At 28.4% G+C, this 20,940-nt stretch overlaps 1 protein-coding gene across 3 annotated transcripts in view; it reads right to left on the bottom strand.

The window, feature by feature from the left end:
- The window catches only part of LOC111621772 (GRIP and coiled-coil domain-containing protein PFC0235w-like), a 57,775-nt gene that overhangs the window by 16,269 nt on the left and 20,566 nt on the right, over positions 1-20,940 (bottom strand). Inside the window, exons 5-9 of one of the 3 annotated variants that reach the window (XM_023364017.1) lie at positions 17,494-17,647; positions 12,866-12,990; positions 10,825-11,103; positions 7,065-7,226; positions 1,979-2,156 (exon numbers count right to left, since the gene is read on the bottom strand). In XM_023364017.1, the coding sequence (XP_023219785.1) occupies positions 2,124-2,156; positions 7,065-7,226; positions 10,825-11,103; positions 12,866-12,990; positions 17,494-17,647 (753 nt within the window). In that variant the 3' untranslated portion in view covers positions 1,979-2,123. Of the gene's footprint in view, positions 1-1,978; positions 2,157-7,064; positions 7,227-10,824; positions 11,104-12,865; positions 12,991-17,493; positions 17,648-20,940 lie in introns of those variants that run through there. The other 2 variants (XM_023364015.1, XM_023364016.1) reach the window with 2 other exon arrangements.

Here is a 20,940-nt window from a genome sequence, read left to right as displayed (position 1 = left end):
TCTCCAACAAACTAAAAAACACACTAGTTCTTTCTAGTTCCAGTACAAGTTATTATTTTTAAAAAACACACTCAAATAAAAAAGATTTGCCACCATTCCAGAGATAAAAAAAAAAAAAAAACGACGGAGGAGCTTATGAGCATTCCGAAAAAAGCGTTCCAAGATGTTTCAAAAAGTGGAAACACCATTGAAATAAGTGTATATGTTGCGGAGGAGACTACTTTGAAGGGAACCCTGACAAATAAATTGTATGTGCAGTATTTTTTTTTTTTGTAATAAATAAAGTTCGGGAATTTTTTGAACAACCCTCGTATTCTTATGTTTCTTCTTATTGAAAGTAAAACTCCCAATAATTTAGAATATTCTTTATAGTGATAAGAATAATATTAACTATATGTATTCTTAAATCCTGTGAAATATTGTTAAATAATTTTGCTTTTATTTTTTATAAAGCAGCTGCAGTGTCCGTATGAAATTTAATAGAAATAATAGTAACAAGATTTATTAATTGAAAGAGCTGAGAGGGGACCCAGAAGAAGAAAATGTCTAGGGCCACAAAGTGGGTTAATCTGGCCCTGGTAAGATGAATTATTTTTTTCAGTAAGGAAAGCATTTTCTGTGTAGTTTTAAATATTTTTGATACTATTACATATTTAATTTTAACTTTGATGCTCTTAATAAAATAAAATTGTTATACATGTTGGCTTATCTATTGAATAGAACAATAACCATGTAAAAGAGATATGTATTATTTCAGATTTAGTTAGCAAAAACAACAATCATTTTTTAAACATTATATTTTAAAAACTCATATATTAAACATGAAGCCAATATGAACTGTTTTTTTTTTTAGCTCCAGGAATGTGCCAGTTTATTCCAAGTTGTATATGCACACTGTGAATTCATTTAAATATTTTAATGTTTAATTAAATATATTTTTATATATTTAATTATTTATATATTTAAATAATCATCATATCTTAAAAAATATATAATTTAGTAGCAGTTCCATATTTGCAGAAGTTACATTTTGCCAAAATAGTCCAAATACAGAAACAAACTGAATACATAAATATGAAATACAAAAAAAAAAATAAAACAACTTAGGAAATGAGAAAAATATATGATTAGAAAATAAAGACATGTTTTCATGTAATGAAATATTGCTATCACATTTCTAGTCTTTATCTCTTTTTCTAAATGTATCATTTATGATGAAAAATTATTGTGAGAAACCATAGTTGCTGAATATATTCCCTACAAAAAATCTAGTTCTTTAATTTTGCCTTCAAGGAACATCACCATTCTTTGGTCTTCTTGATAATTTGTTAATGAAGTATTCTGGTTCATGCCATTGCTGGTTTGTAAGGATTAAATAGCAAACTAAAAAACATCAAGTAAATTACTTTTTAATCCTTACAATACTGCCATATTCACAATGCATACCAATGTTAATTAAACAATGTTTACTATCTTTATAAATGCTACATATTATAAAAAAATTGAGCTAGTGGATACCAGATTTATCCATTAGCTCAATCTAACAGCTGATAACACAAATTGAATCTTTTAATTATCTCTTTAATGTTGTTCCATTTCTTTTTTCTAATCATTCAGTGAATAAGTGAATTTTAATGTATAAAACATCTCTCAAAACCTCACTAGTGTTCAGTGACAGATTTAAAGCATTAACAAACATTCTTGGGCTCTTCCTGAGCCCTTCTTCAGATTTTTGACATTTTAAGCATGGAACACAAATAGAAGAATCTTGGTCAAATTCAAATTTAAATTACTATGTTATCAACAAACCTCTGATGGAGTAAAACATATATCATTACATAATGAGATGGGTGCGTCTTGTTACATAATGATATATGTTCCACAAAAAAGTCACAATAGTTAAATTAATTTGTTATTTTTTACTTTTGTGTAATGGTACATAAAAAAATAAATAAATAAATTTTTGATTAAAAAAATGTTTATTTCATCTATACTTGACTGTTTTATCATACTACAGTTTATAAAATATGCAACATTTTTATTGTGGCAATTTACTATTTTATAAAATTTTAAAATTTTTATGACAGCAACTTCTCCCAGTGATGAATTCCCAACAATCTGCTTCAGAGTTTTTTCTGATAGTTGATATGCCTATTCTGTATAATAATATTAAAAATGTTTGTTATTAATCTATCTACATTTATCTATCTTTATTTTAAATTTTAATTAGTTGATTTTAAATGTATATTTTGTTTTATTTGCAATTTGCACTTTTGTTTGGGTTTAATCTGCTTCAAAGACATCATTGCAGATATTTATATCCAAATTTGATTCTAGTTACAAGAAATTATTCATTTATTCCTAAAACTTAGCTTACTATTTTAAATCAACCTATTTATGTTAATAATTTAAATAAAAATTATCAACATAAATAGATGAAAATATTGTCTTAATATTCTTCAAAAACTGTCAGAAGATGAATAAAAATGTAAGAAACAAGATAAGTATAAAAGATTCTACTGCTCTAAAGCAGTGCTTCTCAAAGCATCTGATAACATCCCTGGGGGGCATTTGAATTATCGAAGAGGGTGTTTTTGGAGACAGACAAATATTCATATCCAGTTATTTAGCTTCACTTTATATTGGTGGACTAAAAAAAAAAAAATGAGCCCTGGCAAGGGCCTATGTACACAGAACAGGAGGCATTACTACTAACAATCAGAACTAAGAAGGACAGTGATTCAAAAATGTTTGAAAAGCACTGCTCAAAGTCACATATTTGAAAGATTACTATATCAATATTTTACTAAGCTAATATGTAAAATAAATATTAAAGTTAAATAGTAGTTCAGTAAAGCATTGATACAGTAATAAAAGTAGAGAATTTCAATCATTCTATATTACAAAATTTATCATAATAATTAGGAAAAGTGTTTAATCAAAAATGACAATTTTGAAGTTAATAATTAAAAAAAAAAGTAATGTTACTAAAATATATTAATTATCTAACTATATGTTTAATGTCTGACTGCCTTACATTGTAAAATAACTTTCATATATATGCTATACAATCTATATAATTATGTAAGGATGGCAAAACATCACAAATTAAAAATTTATATTTTACTTCTGTCTATTATTTTCATTTATGTATACAGAGTTACGTAAACTGATTATTTTGAAGAGATTTGATTAACTGTAGTCAATCAAATTTAACTATCATCTAAAATAGATTTTTTTTTTTATTTAGTTATGTCTGCCTTCTGATATCACGTAATAATTATTTTACTTATATATATTAACAATTATTTGTTCTCATCATATAGGGCTGTCCATTAATTATATATACAGTTTTTAAAAATTTTTGTCCCTCTTTTCTCCCTGTTGTGTACAATAATATATTTTCAGCAAACCCACCCCTTTTAATTATGTCTACAATAGTTCATGAACCCATTGAACATTAAACAAATGACAAACAAGTTCTGTTAATATTTTTTTATTATAGGCTTATAAGAACAAATTTGTATGCCTTGATACCATTAAGAAAGTTTACATAGATAATTCCTTGATCCCCTTACCATCATGTACAATTATGATTTGCACTTTTACAATTATGATTTGCAACCCTCCTCCTCTCTTAAACTGTACAATTAATTAATGGATACACCATATTTAAAAGAAATGTTTAAATTTTTCTATATTTTTTATTAACTAGAAAATATTATTTACTTGTAAAATCTATATATCAAAAATTTTTAATATAAAAGTCTTAAATATGTAGCTTTTATATGTAAATGTCTTTAACTAATTAATAACAATTTTACACTAAAAATAGTACATTTTAAATATCTTTAAAATAAATTAACAAACTCATAAAAATCCTATAAAACTGATATATTATATTTATATTTTCTGCTTTTAAATTTAAAATATCAATGTGTGAAAAATGTTTTACTTCAAAAGAACATATTAACATTGATAATAATTGTATTTAGCAATTATTTCATTCAACCACTTTTTAATTTTTAAAAAGCAGGAGAAAATGTTTAATCCCAATTTTTATTGATTTTTAACTTTGATTACTTACTTTAAAAAAATATTTTACATTTTCAGTTAATTTCTTAAGACTTAATTATATTTTATATTAAATTGTAAAATTTAATTTTAAGTTAATCAAATTATTCAAATATATATAATATCTTATGTGTATAAATACATACAATTTTATTACCATATAAATATTTGGTGTCTACATTAGTTTTATTGAGCTGCAATTTGAAAATTGCAGACATAAATTTCCACTGTCGTCTTTCTGTTTACTCATCTATTATTCATTAATATCATGAATGGAGTTAGATAGGTAAAAATTGAGACTAGATATTGAAAGCTTAGGGGCCAGAGGTCCCAAATAACTATATATGAACTTCTGGTCTGGAAATCATGTGATTTCCATTCAAAACTTTTACCCTGCTCTAGAGCAATATAGTTGGTATAGAATTGGTCCTTATATAGACTGAGATCAATAACATATCACTCAACCCTCTAAGGTATACAATATTCATGTGATCTTTTTCTGTGTTAAAATCATCACAGTTTCAAGATTTAGTGTCAACAAACATTATATTTAAATTAAAATATGATTAATTAAAAATTGCAGCTTGGAATTGTGATGATATCACAATAATCCTGTCAATTTTGTAATTATATTATTACTGCATAAACCATGCTTACAAGTGCTATTCAATCCAAAATATTTTGCTTTTCCTTTCTTTTCTTATAATTAAGATTTTAATATGATTTTTTTTTTTTATATATTAATCCTTCAGTGGGCCTATTTGTGGCAAATTTCAACAAACTGTTGATAGTCTTTTTTAAGATTTTATACATAGATGGTTCAGAAGTGTGCTTCAGTATTTCTTATTCAAAATAGATGTCACCACTTATGTGTCAAGTTGCCTCCCCACTTCTAACCATTTAATTGTTTCTAAATTTTAAATTAGATATCGGGGAGGGTCTCTGAAAAATTTTTAAAAATCACCAACCATTTTGCCCATTTAAAATTTTTTTTGCCACTTCAAATTATTTATCACCACCAGTTTTACTTACCAATTTAATTAATGCAAGTGCTGGTAGCCTTTATCAATCTGGAGTCTGGAAAGCAAAAGTGAAAGGTTGAGCTGTCACTTAGAAACACATTTGATCAAAATGCATAGTCAATATTTCACAGATTCTGTCATGTCAAAATTTTTATGCTTCAGTCTACTGAAAAAAGATCAAAGTGAAAAAAATGTCACCAAGTGGCAATTTTGGCATTAAAAAGCACAATCCCTGAGATAGTAGCATATCTGTGGTGTACTTGCCACTATATGCCTTGCAATATAATTTGTACATATTTTTTTTATTTAATTTTTAAATTTATTTGGAGAGAGTAGTTTACTTTTTGTATACCTATTGCATAAATATCTTTATTTAAATAACAATGTTGCAGATTTCAATAAATTCTTAAGACATACAGTAGAGCATCGATTATCCGACTCAATTGGGAACTGGGGTTGGTCGGATAATTGAAAAGTCGAATAACCGAAAAGTATGAAAAAATCCATTACTAGTGTAGTATATTATTATATCCCATGTAATTAGTATATATTAGTATATCGCTATTAACCTACTTTGCGTTGAATTTTCCTCCATGTTAAGCCTATCAAATTTAAAAAAATAATAATAATCGTTGCTATTGTATCGTTAAAAATTAGAAAATTAAGCCTCGTTTAAATACTGGCTCCCTTTCATGGTCAATCCAGTGTTGCCAGCTAAAACACGTAAAAATAATATTAAAGTAGCCAAGACATAGCCAAATATTGTAGCGCCACATCACTAGTGGCCATTTGAATTTGCTGACTAGAACGCGGTCGGTTAACCGAGGAACAGTTAATCGGGGCTCGGATAATCGATGCTCTACTGTAATTTAAAAATATACCAAACAGCTTTTGAGATGCCTAAATTTTCATAATTGTTATAGGTCTCATAAAGCTTTGACCCAGGAGAAGTTTGATAAAGTTTTAGAACAAGTTGTGAAGAAATTGATAGAGAAAAGAGAAGAGTCCAAATAGACTAATTATGACACAAACTGAGTCAGAAGAGCAGGAAATCATATAAGATAATCATGACAGTGACTCCAAAACTCAGCTGACGAGAAAAATGACTTTCTTGTAAAAGATTAAAAATAATAGAATAAAACAACCTATCAAGAATGTGGTAAAAATTTCTGCATGAAATATAGTCATATAATCACTAAATATGCCATGTGAGAAGGCAAGCAACAGATGAAGGTGGAGTAACCTATATTTATTAGCTAGATGCTTTATAACTGCATTTGTTAAATAAAAAATTCTAAGATTAATTCCTCTTTTATTTTATTCATATTGTCAACAAAAATTAAATATTGGAGGATATGCAGTGTATATATTGCATATCCTCAAATATTTCATATGTGATGTAACAGCTGCAATGTGCCCTCTCATGAAACTCTAAAAGGCAAGCCCACTGAAGGATTAAACACTTAACTAATTTTTAATTTTATGAAAATCAATTAACTCAGTTTGCAAGTATAAACTTTTAATTAATAAAACATTAATAATGTAAACAAATAGCCTGTTCTTAAAAATCAAATATTATTCCTAAACTTTTAACCATTTTTGGAATATTCTGAATATTTGGAATAGGATTAAGATAAAACTGTTTGACTTTAAAACAGACTAATTTTTAATTTGTGATTTATAAAATATAAATTATAACTATGTATATTATGAATTTTTAAAGTATTCTTAAAAAAGAAACAAGTCACAAATTTTTAATTTTTAAGTGTTAAATATAGATGTACATATTCTTCATTATTATCATACATAGAAAAAATAAATGAAAATATATTTTCAAAAATGTTTACATACTTAAAGATTGTAATTATTTTTTGTTTTAATGCAGTCCTTTCTTAAGAATTAATAATAAAGTCCAATAATAGTTATTCATAAAATAATATGTCCTCTATATAATAAAATAACATTTACCTGTAGAGTATAATTAGCACCAAGAATTTGTGTAGAAGGATGGGGAGATAATCTGACATCAGCTTGTTGTATGCTGGCTGTTGGTGATTGTGAGAGATTTATGTTTCCATTTTTTCTTCTTGATGTCATCTGATCAACAGGAAATTGACACTTCTTTTTATTCTAAAGTATTCATAATTTCAAAAATTTTAAATTTTCAAATAAATTTTATTATAAATTAAGCTACGGATGAATTAAACAGTAACTAGTAGTTTTCTGCATAATTTTTATAATTCAAAAAATATTTTAAACATTTTTAAAATTTCTACTAGAAAGTTCTTAAGAAATGACCTTTCATTTAAGAAATAGAAACTACAGTTAACACTGACTTTAAAGCAAATAAAATTTAATAATCAATATGCTATTAACAAAATATATTTTTTAAAAAATTTGGAAACAAATAATAAATAAAATTCACAAATTATAAAATCAACTAGTGATGGGACAATATCAAAATTTCTCCAGATTCCGATTCTGCTGTAAACTCCTGATTCTGATGGCTTTGAATAGTTTCTGAAGTTTATTTTTGCTTAGAAAAATAATTTACGTTATGAGCACAATACATTCATTAATTAATAAACATCAAGCTTAATTAAGAATGGAAAACAATTGGGAAATCCAGAATTAATCTTTCGAAAGAAACCCAAAAATTGTCCATTTATATGTGGATACGCATGCTTTTATTCTGTATTACAAAACAAATTTGTAATCTTGTTTCAGATAAGATTAATAATGCAACACTACTCCCAAAGAAATTACAACTAATTAATTCCCTTTTACTCAAAGAATTATTCCATCGTGTCATCTAGAGTCGCCATCTTTGGAAACTGTTTCATTGGCCGAAACGGTGACAGAGAAGGAGGAAGGTAAATGAGAAGATGCACTTCTTTTTTCATGCTTCTTGAAATCAACATGCTTTGTAAAAGCTTTAATTCAATTGTATTTAACACTAAATGAGGTTTGGCAAATGATGCAATGAGCCAAACAAATATCATCATCATCATCATCATCATCATGAGTTAACAAAGTTTTGAATTCATTCACTTGAGTCAGATTTTCCTAAATGTACAACTGTGTGAACTTTCTGAATTTTCCGATGGTTTAGCTGTTTGTAATGTTGATTCAGTAAATGTCAAACATTTACTGAATCAACATTACAAACAGCTAAACCATTGGAAAATTCAGAACAAGTATTTTGAAAAAATGGATAGAGAAAACAGGTTAGTAACCCTTACTAAGAAGGTAGAAGTGTTGGAACATGATATAAACTATTTCAGATGCTTTTTGAGAGAAGAACATACTCCAAATACATTTACTGAATCAATGTGTGAACTTTATTCAAGAAAGAAGAATCAAATGAATGCCTAGACTGATTCATCTTAAAAATAAATTTTTAAAAATCTAAACAGTACAGTTGTCCCTCTATAGTCCAACGTTTTTTAATCCGACATGCTCAGTAGTCCGACACACCTCCCGTCAAGATACCCGTCCCCATTACGTGTCTGCTTGCACAGAAGCATGTTGCGATGTGAATCTCCCCATCCAATTCTTACTCGATGACACACATTTCGTGTGTTTTATGTGAGCAGTTCTGTTCGAACAGTTGGAGTAGAGAATATTGTAAGTTACTGCTAGCAAAACAATGCGAAATATGTAATTATTTTCGGTAATCCGGACACTTTTGGTAATCTGACACACCTTTGGTCCCATACCTGTCGGATTATCAAGGGACAACTGTAGTAAATTTAACACAAATAATTATTTTTACTTAAAATCACACAAATCACATTTGTTACGATTCACAGTATCATCTGTGAATCATGACAAAAACACTTCTATATAAGCTTGAACAGCACAAATATTTCTTTCAGCAACACTTTAATTTCTTTAAATGAAAGTTTTTAACATCTTTTTTTTATAGGTCTGCATTAGGTTTAATAAAATTTAAATTGTCTTCTTAAACAGTTCAAATCTTGTTAAACCTGATGCAGACCTATAAAAAAAAAAAGAGGTTGAAAACATTCTTTTAAAGAAATTAGTGTTGCTAAAAAAGTATTTAAAATGTTGTCCAAGCATTGAACATTATAAGTAAACATACTAAATAGTAAAAATAATTTTATATATTATTTTTTCAATTAAGATATAATTTGTTTATTAGTAAACTGTTTTGCTGACACTTAAATATTTTCACTGACTGCCGGCCTCAATTTGAAATTGCCAGTCAAGCCAACCCAATATTGGCCAGGTGACATTTCTAAAGTCACTCCATCTCCTCAAAAATGAGAACAATTAGTACTGAGTGCAGTCTCTCATTGTTCTGACCACACGAAAGAAAAGTCTGCTGTGACAGATGTTACCTCGCATATGTGTGTTGTGTTCTCTCTGCTTTGTTGACACAAAAGCTTCCAATAAACAAATTGTTAATATAGTAATTTAAAAATTTTTTATNAAAAACATATATTTTATAAAACAATTACTTAAATTTTTAATTTCTGATGATTATCCAATATATAATTCATAAAACATATAAAAAAAGTAGTTGGTTGTTAAGATCCAAACTTCTTTACCAACTGTTTATATGAGATAAACCATTTTAAAAAAAGAAGAAAGAAGACACTAAAGAATAATCAAATAAAAATTAATTTACTTCTCTTCAATGTTTATTAAAAAAGTTTTTAAGTCTATCTTATTACTTTTTAGGTGTTTTAATATAATTCATATTTTAATTAACTTAATAAAATAGCAAATATTGTAACCATTCAGATAAGATTATGACTTTAAAAATTAAATTTTTCATTATATAAACAACATTATCTAGTGAAAAATAAACAGTACGCTGTTCTTTCTTCAGTTATTTAAAGAAAAACAAACATTATTCAATTTTGAAATAAAAACATATGTTCTGTGAAAAAAATGAAAATTCTATTCTATGTTCTTGCTTGACTTTGTAAATTATAATCACAAAAACTATAAATTTTAGTTTAATAGCATGTTAGGTAAAAACAATATGTTTACAATGTTTTATTAATTAGCTATAACTATTAAATTATAAATTTTTTCATATCAGTAATAAATTAGATGAAAAATTCATAACAAACAGGTAACAGCAATTATTCTTAATTGTATAATATATATGCAAAAACTAAACAGTTTCAATCTTTAATACAAAACATTAAAATGATTATTATAATGTAAATTACATATTTTTATTGTATTTAAATATATTACCCATTGCTTCTTCTTCGTTTCTTCAATACTTTTTCTCATTTCAATCTCACACTGTCGTCTTACTTCAGTAATAGCATTCTGTTTTTCAGTTTCAATTGTTGATCTCATTTCTTTAACAATTAAATCTGCAAAATTATTTAAGATATGGTATTTGCATTCTCTACAAATATAATTGTAATTTAAAAAACAAAAATCAGAAATGTCATATTACTTAACTAAAATGAATTATTATTAAATTATTGTGATACTGAACTTTTCAATTATGAATTATTAATATACAAGGGCTATTTTTTAAATAAGGTCCATTTGTGAATGAGAGTGAGAATGATGCACGATTGCAGGTGTGTATGAGCATCTGCTTTCAGCATGAAACCAACAAAATGTAACTTAGTTTACAAGTAAAAATTTGATTTAATTTATATTAGGTAAAAAATAATAGATGATAATCCTTTTATATAATTTTTATTTACTTGAAATAAAATATTAGTCTTACCTTTTGTTTATTTGCTTGCTGTGTAATTTGTGTTTGATTGTGCAATCCTGAGAATTGAATTCTAACAGGAAGATTACCATGAATTGCTGGTGATTGTGTTATTGTCATTTCTGGGCCTAAATTTGGCATATTAGTTACTAATTGTTCTTTTACAGTTGTGACATGATTTTGGCCACATGTAGACATATGTTGTGGCCAGTGAGCTTGCTGACAAGGATAATCACAATAACTTGTATTCCAACAGCAATAGAAAACAGCTTCTTTACCACAGTTTGCACACTAAATTTTAATATGTATATAAATCAATATTACAATCACACCACATACACCTATACATATGCCATATTTATTCTAATAAACAGTGCACTGTCTATATAACTTTTTCAGCTTTCAACTTCACTGTTTATTAGGTGACTATATTTCCTTTCTTTAGGAATTAAGTATGACTATTTGAAAATAACTATTAATGGAATAAATTTGGAAATTTTTTTCACTTTATTATTATTCAAATAATGCACACACTCAACACACTCACACTTTATTTCAACTTATAGTAAAAGTGATAATAGAATGTATCACTTTTTATTTTTAGAAAAGTGCCTGAATAGAATTTGCAATTTTTCAATTTACAATAAACCTTGTCTTTCTCCAATAGACAGTGTACTGTCTACAACATTTTCATCTTGCAGCTGCTGTGTTTATTAGATGGCACTGTTTCTTAAAATAAATACAGTATATTACTTTAGTTCTCTAAAATTATTTTAAGTTTATAAAATACTAAAAAGAAATCACTAAATATTTTACAGTAGATGATGGATACCATATTCAACAAGAATTTGATTATGATTTTAAAATAAATGTAATAAATTACATTTATTTTAAAATCATAACAAACTTTTATAATTAATTAACTTTTATAACTAAATATTGTTATTCAGCTGATACAATATGAAACGCTGTAAAATTTAATCTGTCAATCATTCAAATACATTTGTGCATAATTAATTCTAAAAGCTTCTTTAAAATTTTTGTAATTTTGATACTTTCTGTTTATTTTTGATACTTTATTTACAAAAAATAATATTTCTAGTTCAACTGTTCCAAAAATACATTCATATTTTTAAAAAGACTCTTCTTTATATATAGACAATAATTTTCATACACTAGATGTTTACAATATTTAGATTATATATATTCTTATTTGTATCTTCCTATAAGATCCAAAAGTATGCAGAATAATAAATTGTGTTTATTTTCTACACAAAAACATATATTTTATAAAACAATTACTTAAATTTTTAATTTCTGATGATTATCCAATATATAATTCATAAAACATATAAAAAAAGTAGTTGGTTGTTAAGATCCAAACTTCTTTACCAACTGTTTATATGAGATAAACCATTTTAAAAAAAGAAGAAAGAAGACACTAAAGAATAATCAAATAAAAATTAATTTACTTCTCTTCAATGTTTATTAAAAAAGTTTTTAAGTCTATCTTATTACTTTTTAGGTGTTTTAATATAATTCATATTTTAATTAACTTAATAAAATAGCAAATATTGTAACCATTCAGATAAGATTATGACTTTAAAAATTAAATTTTTCATTATATAAACAACATTATCTAGTGAAAAATAAACAGTACGCTGTTCTTTCTTCAGTTATTTAAAGAAAAACAAACATTATTCAATTTTGAAATAAAAACATATGTTCTGTGAAAAAAATGAAAATTCTATTCTATGTTCTTGCTTGACTTTGTAAATTATAATCACAAAAACTATAAATTTTAGTTTAATAGCATGTTAGGTAAAAACAATATGTTTACAATGTTTTATTAATTAGCTATAACTATTAAATTATAAATTTTTTCATATCAGTAATAAATTAGATGAAAAATTCATAACAAACAGGTAACAGCAATTATTCTTAATTGTATAATATATATGCAAAAACTAAACAGTTTCAATCTTTAATACAAAACATTAAAATGATTATTATAATGTAAATTACATATTTTTATTGTATTTAAATATATTACCCATTGCTTCTTCTTCGTTTCTTCAATACTTTTTCTCATTTCAATCTCACACTGTCGTCTTACTTCAGTAATAGCATTCTGTTTTTCAGTTTCAATTGTTGATCTCATTTCTTTAACAATTAAATCTGCAAAATTATTTAAGATATGGTATTTGCATTCTCTACAAATATAATTGTAATTTAAAAAACAAAAATCAGAAATGTCATATTACTTAACTAAAATGAATTATTATTAAATTATTGTGATACTGAACTTTTCAATTATGAATTATTAATATACAAGGGCTATTTTTTAAATAAGGTCCATTTGTGAATGAGAGTGAGAATGATGCACGATTGCAGGTGTGTATGAGCATCTGCTTTCAGCATGCTTTGCGCATGTTTAGCTGCCATTTGCAGCCTTATCATCTGTCCGTGTGCTGAACTGTAGAAGTTTATAATGTTTAAGAAAATTGAGCCTCCCGCCAACTGTAAGATATGATCTGTTATTTGATTTCAGCATGAAAGATTATGAAAGGGTCTTTGTTAGTGGATTTTATGCCAAGAGGGACAACAATCAATTCTGATGCTTATTGTGACCTTCAGAAAACTCCACTGTGCCATAAAAGACAAGTGGTGTGGCTTAATGTCTTCCGGCGTCAGGTGACAGATTTCTTTGACGTCAGAATTTTAAAAATTTTTGAGCGGTATGACAAATGTTTGAACAAAAATGGAAATTATGTAGAAAAGTAGATAAAAGTATGTATAATATGGAAAAAAATATATTTTAATGATATTTACAGTATTTTTCTTATTATTAAAAAACTGACCTTAACCTATTCAATGCTGAAAATTTTCTCTGTTGCCTGTAACACCATGTTGAATTTTCATCGATGTTAAGCCTAACAAATTTTTTTTAAAATAATAACTGTGTTTACTGTGTTATTAAAAATTATATTTTTATGTTGCACAAAGAAAATAAATATATTGAAAAATATAAAAACAAAAAAAATTATATTTTACAAGTTTGTTTTAATGTAAAAATTGTCACGCATAGTGACATCTAGTATTAAAAACATTCCGATGCAGACACGAAAATATTCGGGATCGCCCACGCAGGTCAATGAGGTCAACACAAAAATTTTCGGGGAACAATGCAGGACAGGTTAAAAAATAGCCCTCTTATATTATAAAATATTGTAAAATTGCAATAAAGAAAACCAATGTTTAAAACGAATTCAACTGATCTAGTTTAAAAATGTCATATTTTAATTTACTTAAATACTGTATGAGTAAATAGGTAGTTTAACTGTTGATCATTTGAGATTACTAATTGAATACAAGTCTCTAATAAATCTGAATATGCTGTTTCTTGCTCACTATGAAGATTTAATTGCTTTATTGAGATGCTTTAAAAGCATTCTGATTTAAAATTTTATTGAAATCTATATATTTATGTATATATTAGTTTTTACCCTAATTTCATTTGTGCATGGGTCATTCAAGTCAAACCAAAACTTTTAACTGTATCAAACAGGTAAATATCATAAGAAAGGAAAAACCTACAAGTATTTCTCTACATAATTGCCAGATACAAAGATACACTTATCCAAGCATTTGATCAATGCCTGGATACCAAGAATATTATCAAATCAGCATGTCCAAACTAGAATCAAACACATTCATGAACAGCATCATTATTGGACAATTGCTGTCCATCTAGAAAGTCTTTTATAAATCTGAAAAGATGAAAATCACTAGGACCATGGTCTAGACTGTAATACATTTACACTAGGTTACAAATGAGTTTAAGTTGTTAAACTAATTTAGCAACCATAATATAATACAGTTAGTTACCTGAGCTAGTTTATATCAAACATGGTTAACTAGGAAGTGATAATGTTTAAACTTTTGGTAATGCAATCAATCTACTATTTCTTACAAATTATTTACTTCTTTCAATACTTCTCTATGCAATATCCTACAAAATAAAGTGGGTTAATCTTTACCTACATTCACTGTCATGGCTGTACTTCCAGAATCTCAACAACAAGCATCTTTTGAATTTCAATGTAGGCGGTGCTGTTAGCCAAAATATCATGTAAATAAGATTTATTTAATTATAAATTATATAAATTTACATTTTAAAAATTATATTACTACTTTATTTAATAAATTAATCATTAGGGAAGGATAGGTTTAGGTTAGGTTATGAGTTTGCCGCAGGCAAAAAAGGCTGCTCAGAGGCAGTGTACATGCTCAGAGCTTGTACCCATGACTAAGGAAAAAAAGAGAAGCTGAAGGCCTCAACAGTCCACTTACCAACCTGAGAGATCCTGTTCGAACCATTGATTAGTCGAGGCCTGCAGCAAACTCCTAACCTAACCTAAACCCATCCTTCCCTAATGATCAATTTATTAAATAAACTAGCAGATAAGCCCGGCAATGCTTGGGCAAAAAGTAATGATAGCAAAGATTAAGATTATTATATTACAGCCAATCTTACCCGTTTTCACAGAATGCAAGAATTAGGTTCCCCTGTTTCCAGACTAATTAGAAAATTTTTAGATTGGTCTAAAATTATGTTTGATTTAACGCAAAACACCACATCTGCACCTGTAAATCTTGCATGTTGCTTTCTCTTACACTTCCATTGTTGAAGCCTTAATCCTGTCCCTTTCCTATGTGGGGGGTGGGGGTTAAAAAAACCCTTGTTAGTGTACATTTTCGTGATGTTGTACCAAATTTCAAGTTTCAACTCCTAACCATGTTGAAATGCTTGTATAAATGCACGCCATCTATCGTAGGATAAATGTACTATGCCAGAACACTTTGCGGGAGTGTATTAAACAACTTCCCAAAGTTTCATGGTAATTGGATAAATGGTGTAGTAATGCATGAAGGACAGACAGACATACATTCATTTTTATATATATAGATTAGTAATATAATTTTTAAAATGTAAATTTATATAATTTATAATTAAATAAATCTTATTTACATGATATTTTGGCTAACAGCACCTGGCTTATTTACATTAAAATTCAAAAGATGCTTGCTGTCGAGATTCTGGAAATGCAGCTATGACAGTGCATGTAGGTAAAGATTAACCATACAGTGTTCTGCAATCTACTTAATTATTAGTCTGTCAGTTTATTAGTAACCAAAATCAAAAAATAAAAATAATAATGAATTACAGTCATATAAAAGTGATATAAGCTACAAATATGTAAAATTTATTTTTTATTTTTTAATTATTAATTACGAGATAGCCCGGGATGCCCCCTAGTGGACATTCTAGCAGCAGCAATGTCATTCTGTGGTATAAATAATAAATTCCTGTTACAAATAAAAATAATAATATATACTGTTAATAAATAAATTATACGAGTAACCCCCGTATAGCACGGCACTTCTATAGCACGAATTCACTCTAACACAGTTCGAGAATTGGGAACTTTCCCGTATAACACGGTGCTTTTATAGCATGGGTTCACTCTAACATGGTTCGGGAGTTGGGTAAACCCTCGTACAACATGAAATGTAATAAAGGATGCGTTCTTTTATACCTCCGTGTAACTCTGCGCGAGCATTCTAATTGTTTTTGTGGCTACTTTGAATGCTCTTTGAACAAATAATCCATTTAATGGTTAAATTTTACAATTGGGACCCTTCTTTTGTCTCTAAAAGCTCATTTTAAAATTATAGATTCCTCCATCACGATACTATCGATAGGGCAGGCACCACCATCTTTCTTTCACTGTTGTTCCTAAATGCCTACAAACAGCAGTGCACTCCCATTGCAGAGCGACTGCTATTAACGAACGCACACAAAAACTGTTACCAGTTGATGATGTTCATGCTGAGATCATCATATAGGATAAATAATCCTCTGGTAAAATATTTACTTAAATAATAAATATTTTACCTATGAAAAAAATGAATAATAAATCCGATTTAAATAAGGATTTAACAGCACGTTTTTTAATTTTTGGAACCTAACCCCCCCTTTTCGCACTAGTTCTTTGTTTCACATAACACGGCAATTTTTTGGAACATAACTCCTGTGTTATACAGGGGTAACCTATACTATTAATTTAAATAATAGCTGAAAATCATTGCTAGGAACGCCTCCTAGTGTGCGTTCTAGGCATTCCATGACAGATTACAGATAACAGATATACAAACAGTGGCATCAATGGCTTATATAAGTAGATGATTTTTCTCAGAATTATTGTTCACATCACCCAGAACACAGTTTGGGAAACATAAAGATGTATTTTAATATACAGTACATCAAATGCAAGCAATTTATGTAAAAAAATTCTTCAAAGTTTGTTTTTTAAATAATTTTATGGCGTTTATTAATGTTACAATCGTGAATCACTTTTGTTTTTACAGAAAAATTTTAGAAATTTATTTATTTTGTAACTACAAATTAAAAATTCTAATATGGATAATTTTAAGTGTTTTCTAGTAACCAAATATTTTATTACAGGTATTTTTACATAAATGACTATAAAGAGATATTCTACTGTAAATCTCAAAAAAAGTTATACTCTCAGATAAATAGAACATAAGAATAATCATATTTTTATTTTATTCAATAAAAACTAATTTAAAAAATTAAAGCTATTTTCAATTAATTACCTGCATTCTGCTTGATATCTAATATTTCTTTTTTATGCTTCTCTTGAAGATTTTCTATTTCTTTTTCAAGTGAGTGAATAGCTACTTGCATACAGCCAGAATTAATAATATCCTGGCACATTTCTTCTAATGTATTTGTCAAGAATACAGTTAACTGAAATAAATATATAAGCTCATTAAATCATAATTATCAAATATAAAATATTTTTTTCATCTATACTAATATTATAAAGAGGTAATGTTTGTATGTAAGTAAGTTTGGATGCAGCAGGTAATCTCCAAAACTACTCATCCGATTTCAAAAATTTTTTCACCAATATTTAGAATGGAACTTCAGGGTGGACATAGGCTGTATATTATTCCGTTAAACATGGGGGATGGACAGTTCTTTACGGTAAGCTTTACGGGGAAGGCTTTACCGTAAAGAACTCTGCTTCTATTTATACTATTTTAGATGCGGTTTTTTGCATTTTTGATTGCATTTTAATAGAGTACGTCAACAGAATGTACACTAAGAAGGGATTTTTCGATATTCCCCCCGGGGGGGAGAGGGACAGGATTAAGGCTTACTGTGAAGAACTTCACTTCTATTATACTATTTTAGATGCGATTTTTTGCGTTTTTGATTGCATTTTAATAGAGTACATCAACAGAATGTACACAAAGAAGGGATTTTTCGATATTCCCCCGGGGGGAGAGGGACAGGATTAAGGCTTACTGTGAAGAACTTGGCTTCTATTATACTATTTTAGATGCGGGTTTTTGCGCTTTTGATTGCGTTTTAATAGGGTATGTCAAGAGAATGTACACTAAGAAAAAATTTTTCAAAAAATTTTCCCCCACGGGGGAAGTGTTATACATTTATAATAGATACATTTTGAGCCACAACAAGGCGTGGCGGGGTCTGCTAGTTAAAATATATAATTACAAGTGAAAGAAATGTTTTCAGTCAATATGACCTTTTTCAAAACTTACAAGTAACATAAAAATAAATTTGAATAATTTACTAGAATGAAGATTCTTTACAGCAAAAGTTTTTGAATTAAAAACATTTCCATCTTTTACAAGATTACTGTTAAATATAATGCATTAATAACATATTGAAACCAAACATTTTAGTATCACATCATTAAAACTTTTTAATCATCATCTAATATATTGGTAAATTATTAATTGGTATGTGTTTAATATTAATATACAGGGTAATTCTAAATGATGTTCCTGATTTCAATTAAGTGTTATATGAAGTGTAATGAATCTATCTTGTTGATAGAAATGTACTTTGGAAGATTATCTCTCAAAGATTATTTTTCTTGTTCTTGTTGCACTGGCTTCTGTCAGGAGCTTAGTCAAACTGAGAAAAATGGTGACTAGAGAACAGCATAAAGCATTCTGTGATCTTTATTTTCATTCAAATTCATATATCATGGCTGTTCATACAAAATTTGGAATTGACCCCACTCTGTGGTAAGTCTATTTGAAAGTGGTATTTCCAATTTAAAGAGACTGGTTGCATTTGCAAGTAAAAATTGATGGTCTGTCTATTAGTAGAGGAAGAAACAGTGGAATGTGTCTGTGCAACTTTCACAAAAAGTCCTCAAAAGTCTAACTACCGAGCAGGCTGAGAACTAGTTATTCTGCACACAGAATATGTATGTTGTATGATGAGTGCCGTGAAAATGTCTGATAATGAAACCATATGGACTGCAGTAGCTGCAAGCTCTGAAGATGTCAGACTTAGAGCTGCCGAAAACTACAGGATGCGGGAGCTAGAGTACACTCAGTCGCGCTCCCAAGCCCCGCCTTTTTTACCATGAGACTATGAGCCATTTTTGCTACATTAGCTAGGTGGGCAAGAAGCAGCTGCAAACTATGCAACATTAGCCATGCAGCTGTGGGAGAATTGTTGCATTGGCCACCTTGATCCCCAGACATCACTCCATAATTTCTTTTTATGGGACTTCATCAAGGATCATTTGTTCACTCTATGACACAGTGCTGAGCATGTACATCACTGCAGCCATTGCAGGAATTGATGCCAACATGCTAGGCAGGGTATGGCAGGACTTGATTATAGGCTTGATATGTGTGTTGTTAATGTGTGGATCAAACACTGAACATTTATAGTAAGTAAAGAAAAATTGTTCACTTTTCTTTTTTGTGTATGTAAATTGTGTTTATCTGTATTTGATTAAACTAGAATAATCAGTTACTGAAATTCGGATCATCATTTAGAATTATCACGTATATAAATACATTCTAATAGTATCTTATAGAACATTCAGACAATACTGTGAGGAGCTAGCTGGGGGTACGAAGTTGATAGAATTTGTGTACCTCTTAATCAGCAGCTAACCATGAGATTAGCCCATGGTTGTCTAAAAGGATGGCTTTTCTATGAGTGATAAAAGATGCGGAGACTAAATGATCGTAAAATCACAGTCTCCTCCGTCAGGATTTCCCGACACCAGTTAAGGAAACTTATAATACGCGCACTAACTCGCATTTACTTCTAATTATAAATATCTGTGACGTTCGAGTGACAACATCCAAATAAATCATAGGAGAATTAACAGCTGAGCAAGTGGGAGGGACACAGGTAAGTGGAGTGAACGAAGGTGTGGATTACAGTCATTAATTAATTAAAGAGACCATATTTAGAACAACAAAACAAAATATTTAATTGAATCAAACAAAAGAATAATACAATTAATTGGATTACAAATGATATATTCTGAATCTATCTTGCAGGGAGAAAAATCAACTATCTAACTTAAATCTAAATCAACCTATACGCGTGAGAGAGAGTTTACATAAATCTAATGGATTATACTACCTCAAAATATGAAGCTTATTCTTTTCTTTGATTATCTTTCCGTTTGGGATATGGGAGAAGTTTGGAATTGTAACATTTGTGCACACACTATCAAAATATATATGACTTCTATATGTATGGCAAGATAATCTTCTCTTCTTGAGAGACTACTGTAAGGAACCAAGTCCGTGCTTTATTTTTAGTTTACTTTTACTTTGCTTTATTATATTTTTGTTTGGGGCTTATGTTTGGTTAGGACAAAGGTTTCCTCACCCACCACCCTAACGTTCAAAACGAGAAGATAAAAGATTAACCAACTCACCGACGACGAAACGATAGCGCCATAGCTAGCATTGCACTCACGTGCACGCCCGAGCGGCAGAATTGTAAGTCCGCACTGAAGGGGGGGACACCCCAATAGACTTTCTAGGAACTTGTGTAACCTTAACAAAACATCCCGATAATTGTTAAAGAAATGCTGTAAAAGGTTAACAAAGTATTGTCGAGAAATAAGCTACCAGATAACGAAGAGAAAACAATGTTACGTGTAGATATGTAAATGAGGGGAGTGGCTACAGTAGAACTGTGACGTCACCTCATACTATAAGTACAGTAGCTCAAGTGAAGACAGA

This window comes from Centruroides sculpturatus, unplaced genomic scaffold (assembly GCF_000671375.1).
Source record: "Centruroides sculpturatus isolate CEXI.00-Female unplaced genomic scaffold, Cexi_2.0 scaffold153, whole genome shotgun sequence".
Lineage (NCBI taxonomy): Eukaryota > Metazoa > Arthropoda > Arachnida > Scorpiones > Buthidae > Centruroides > Centruroides sculpturatus.
This window is presented reverse-complemented; position numbering and strand designations above follow the sequence as displayed.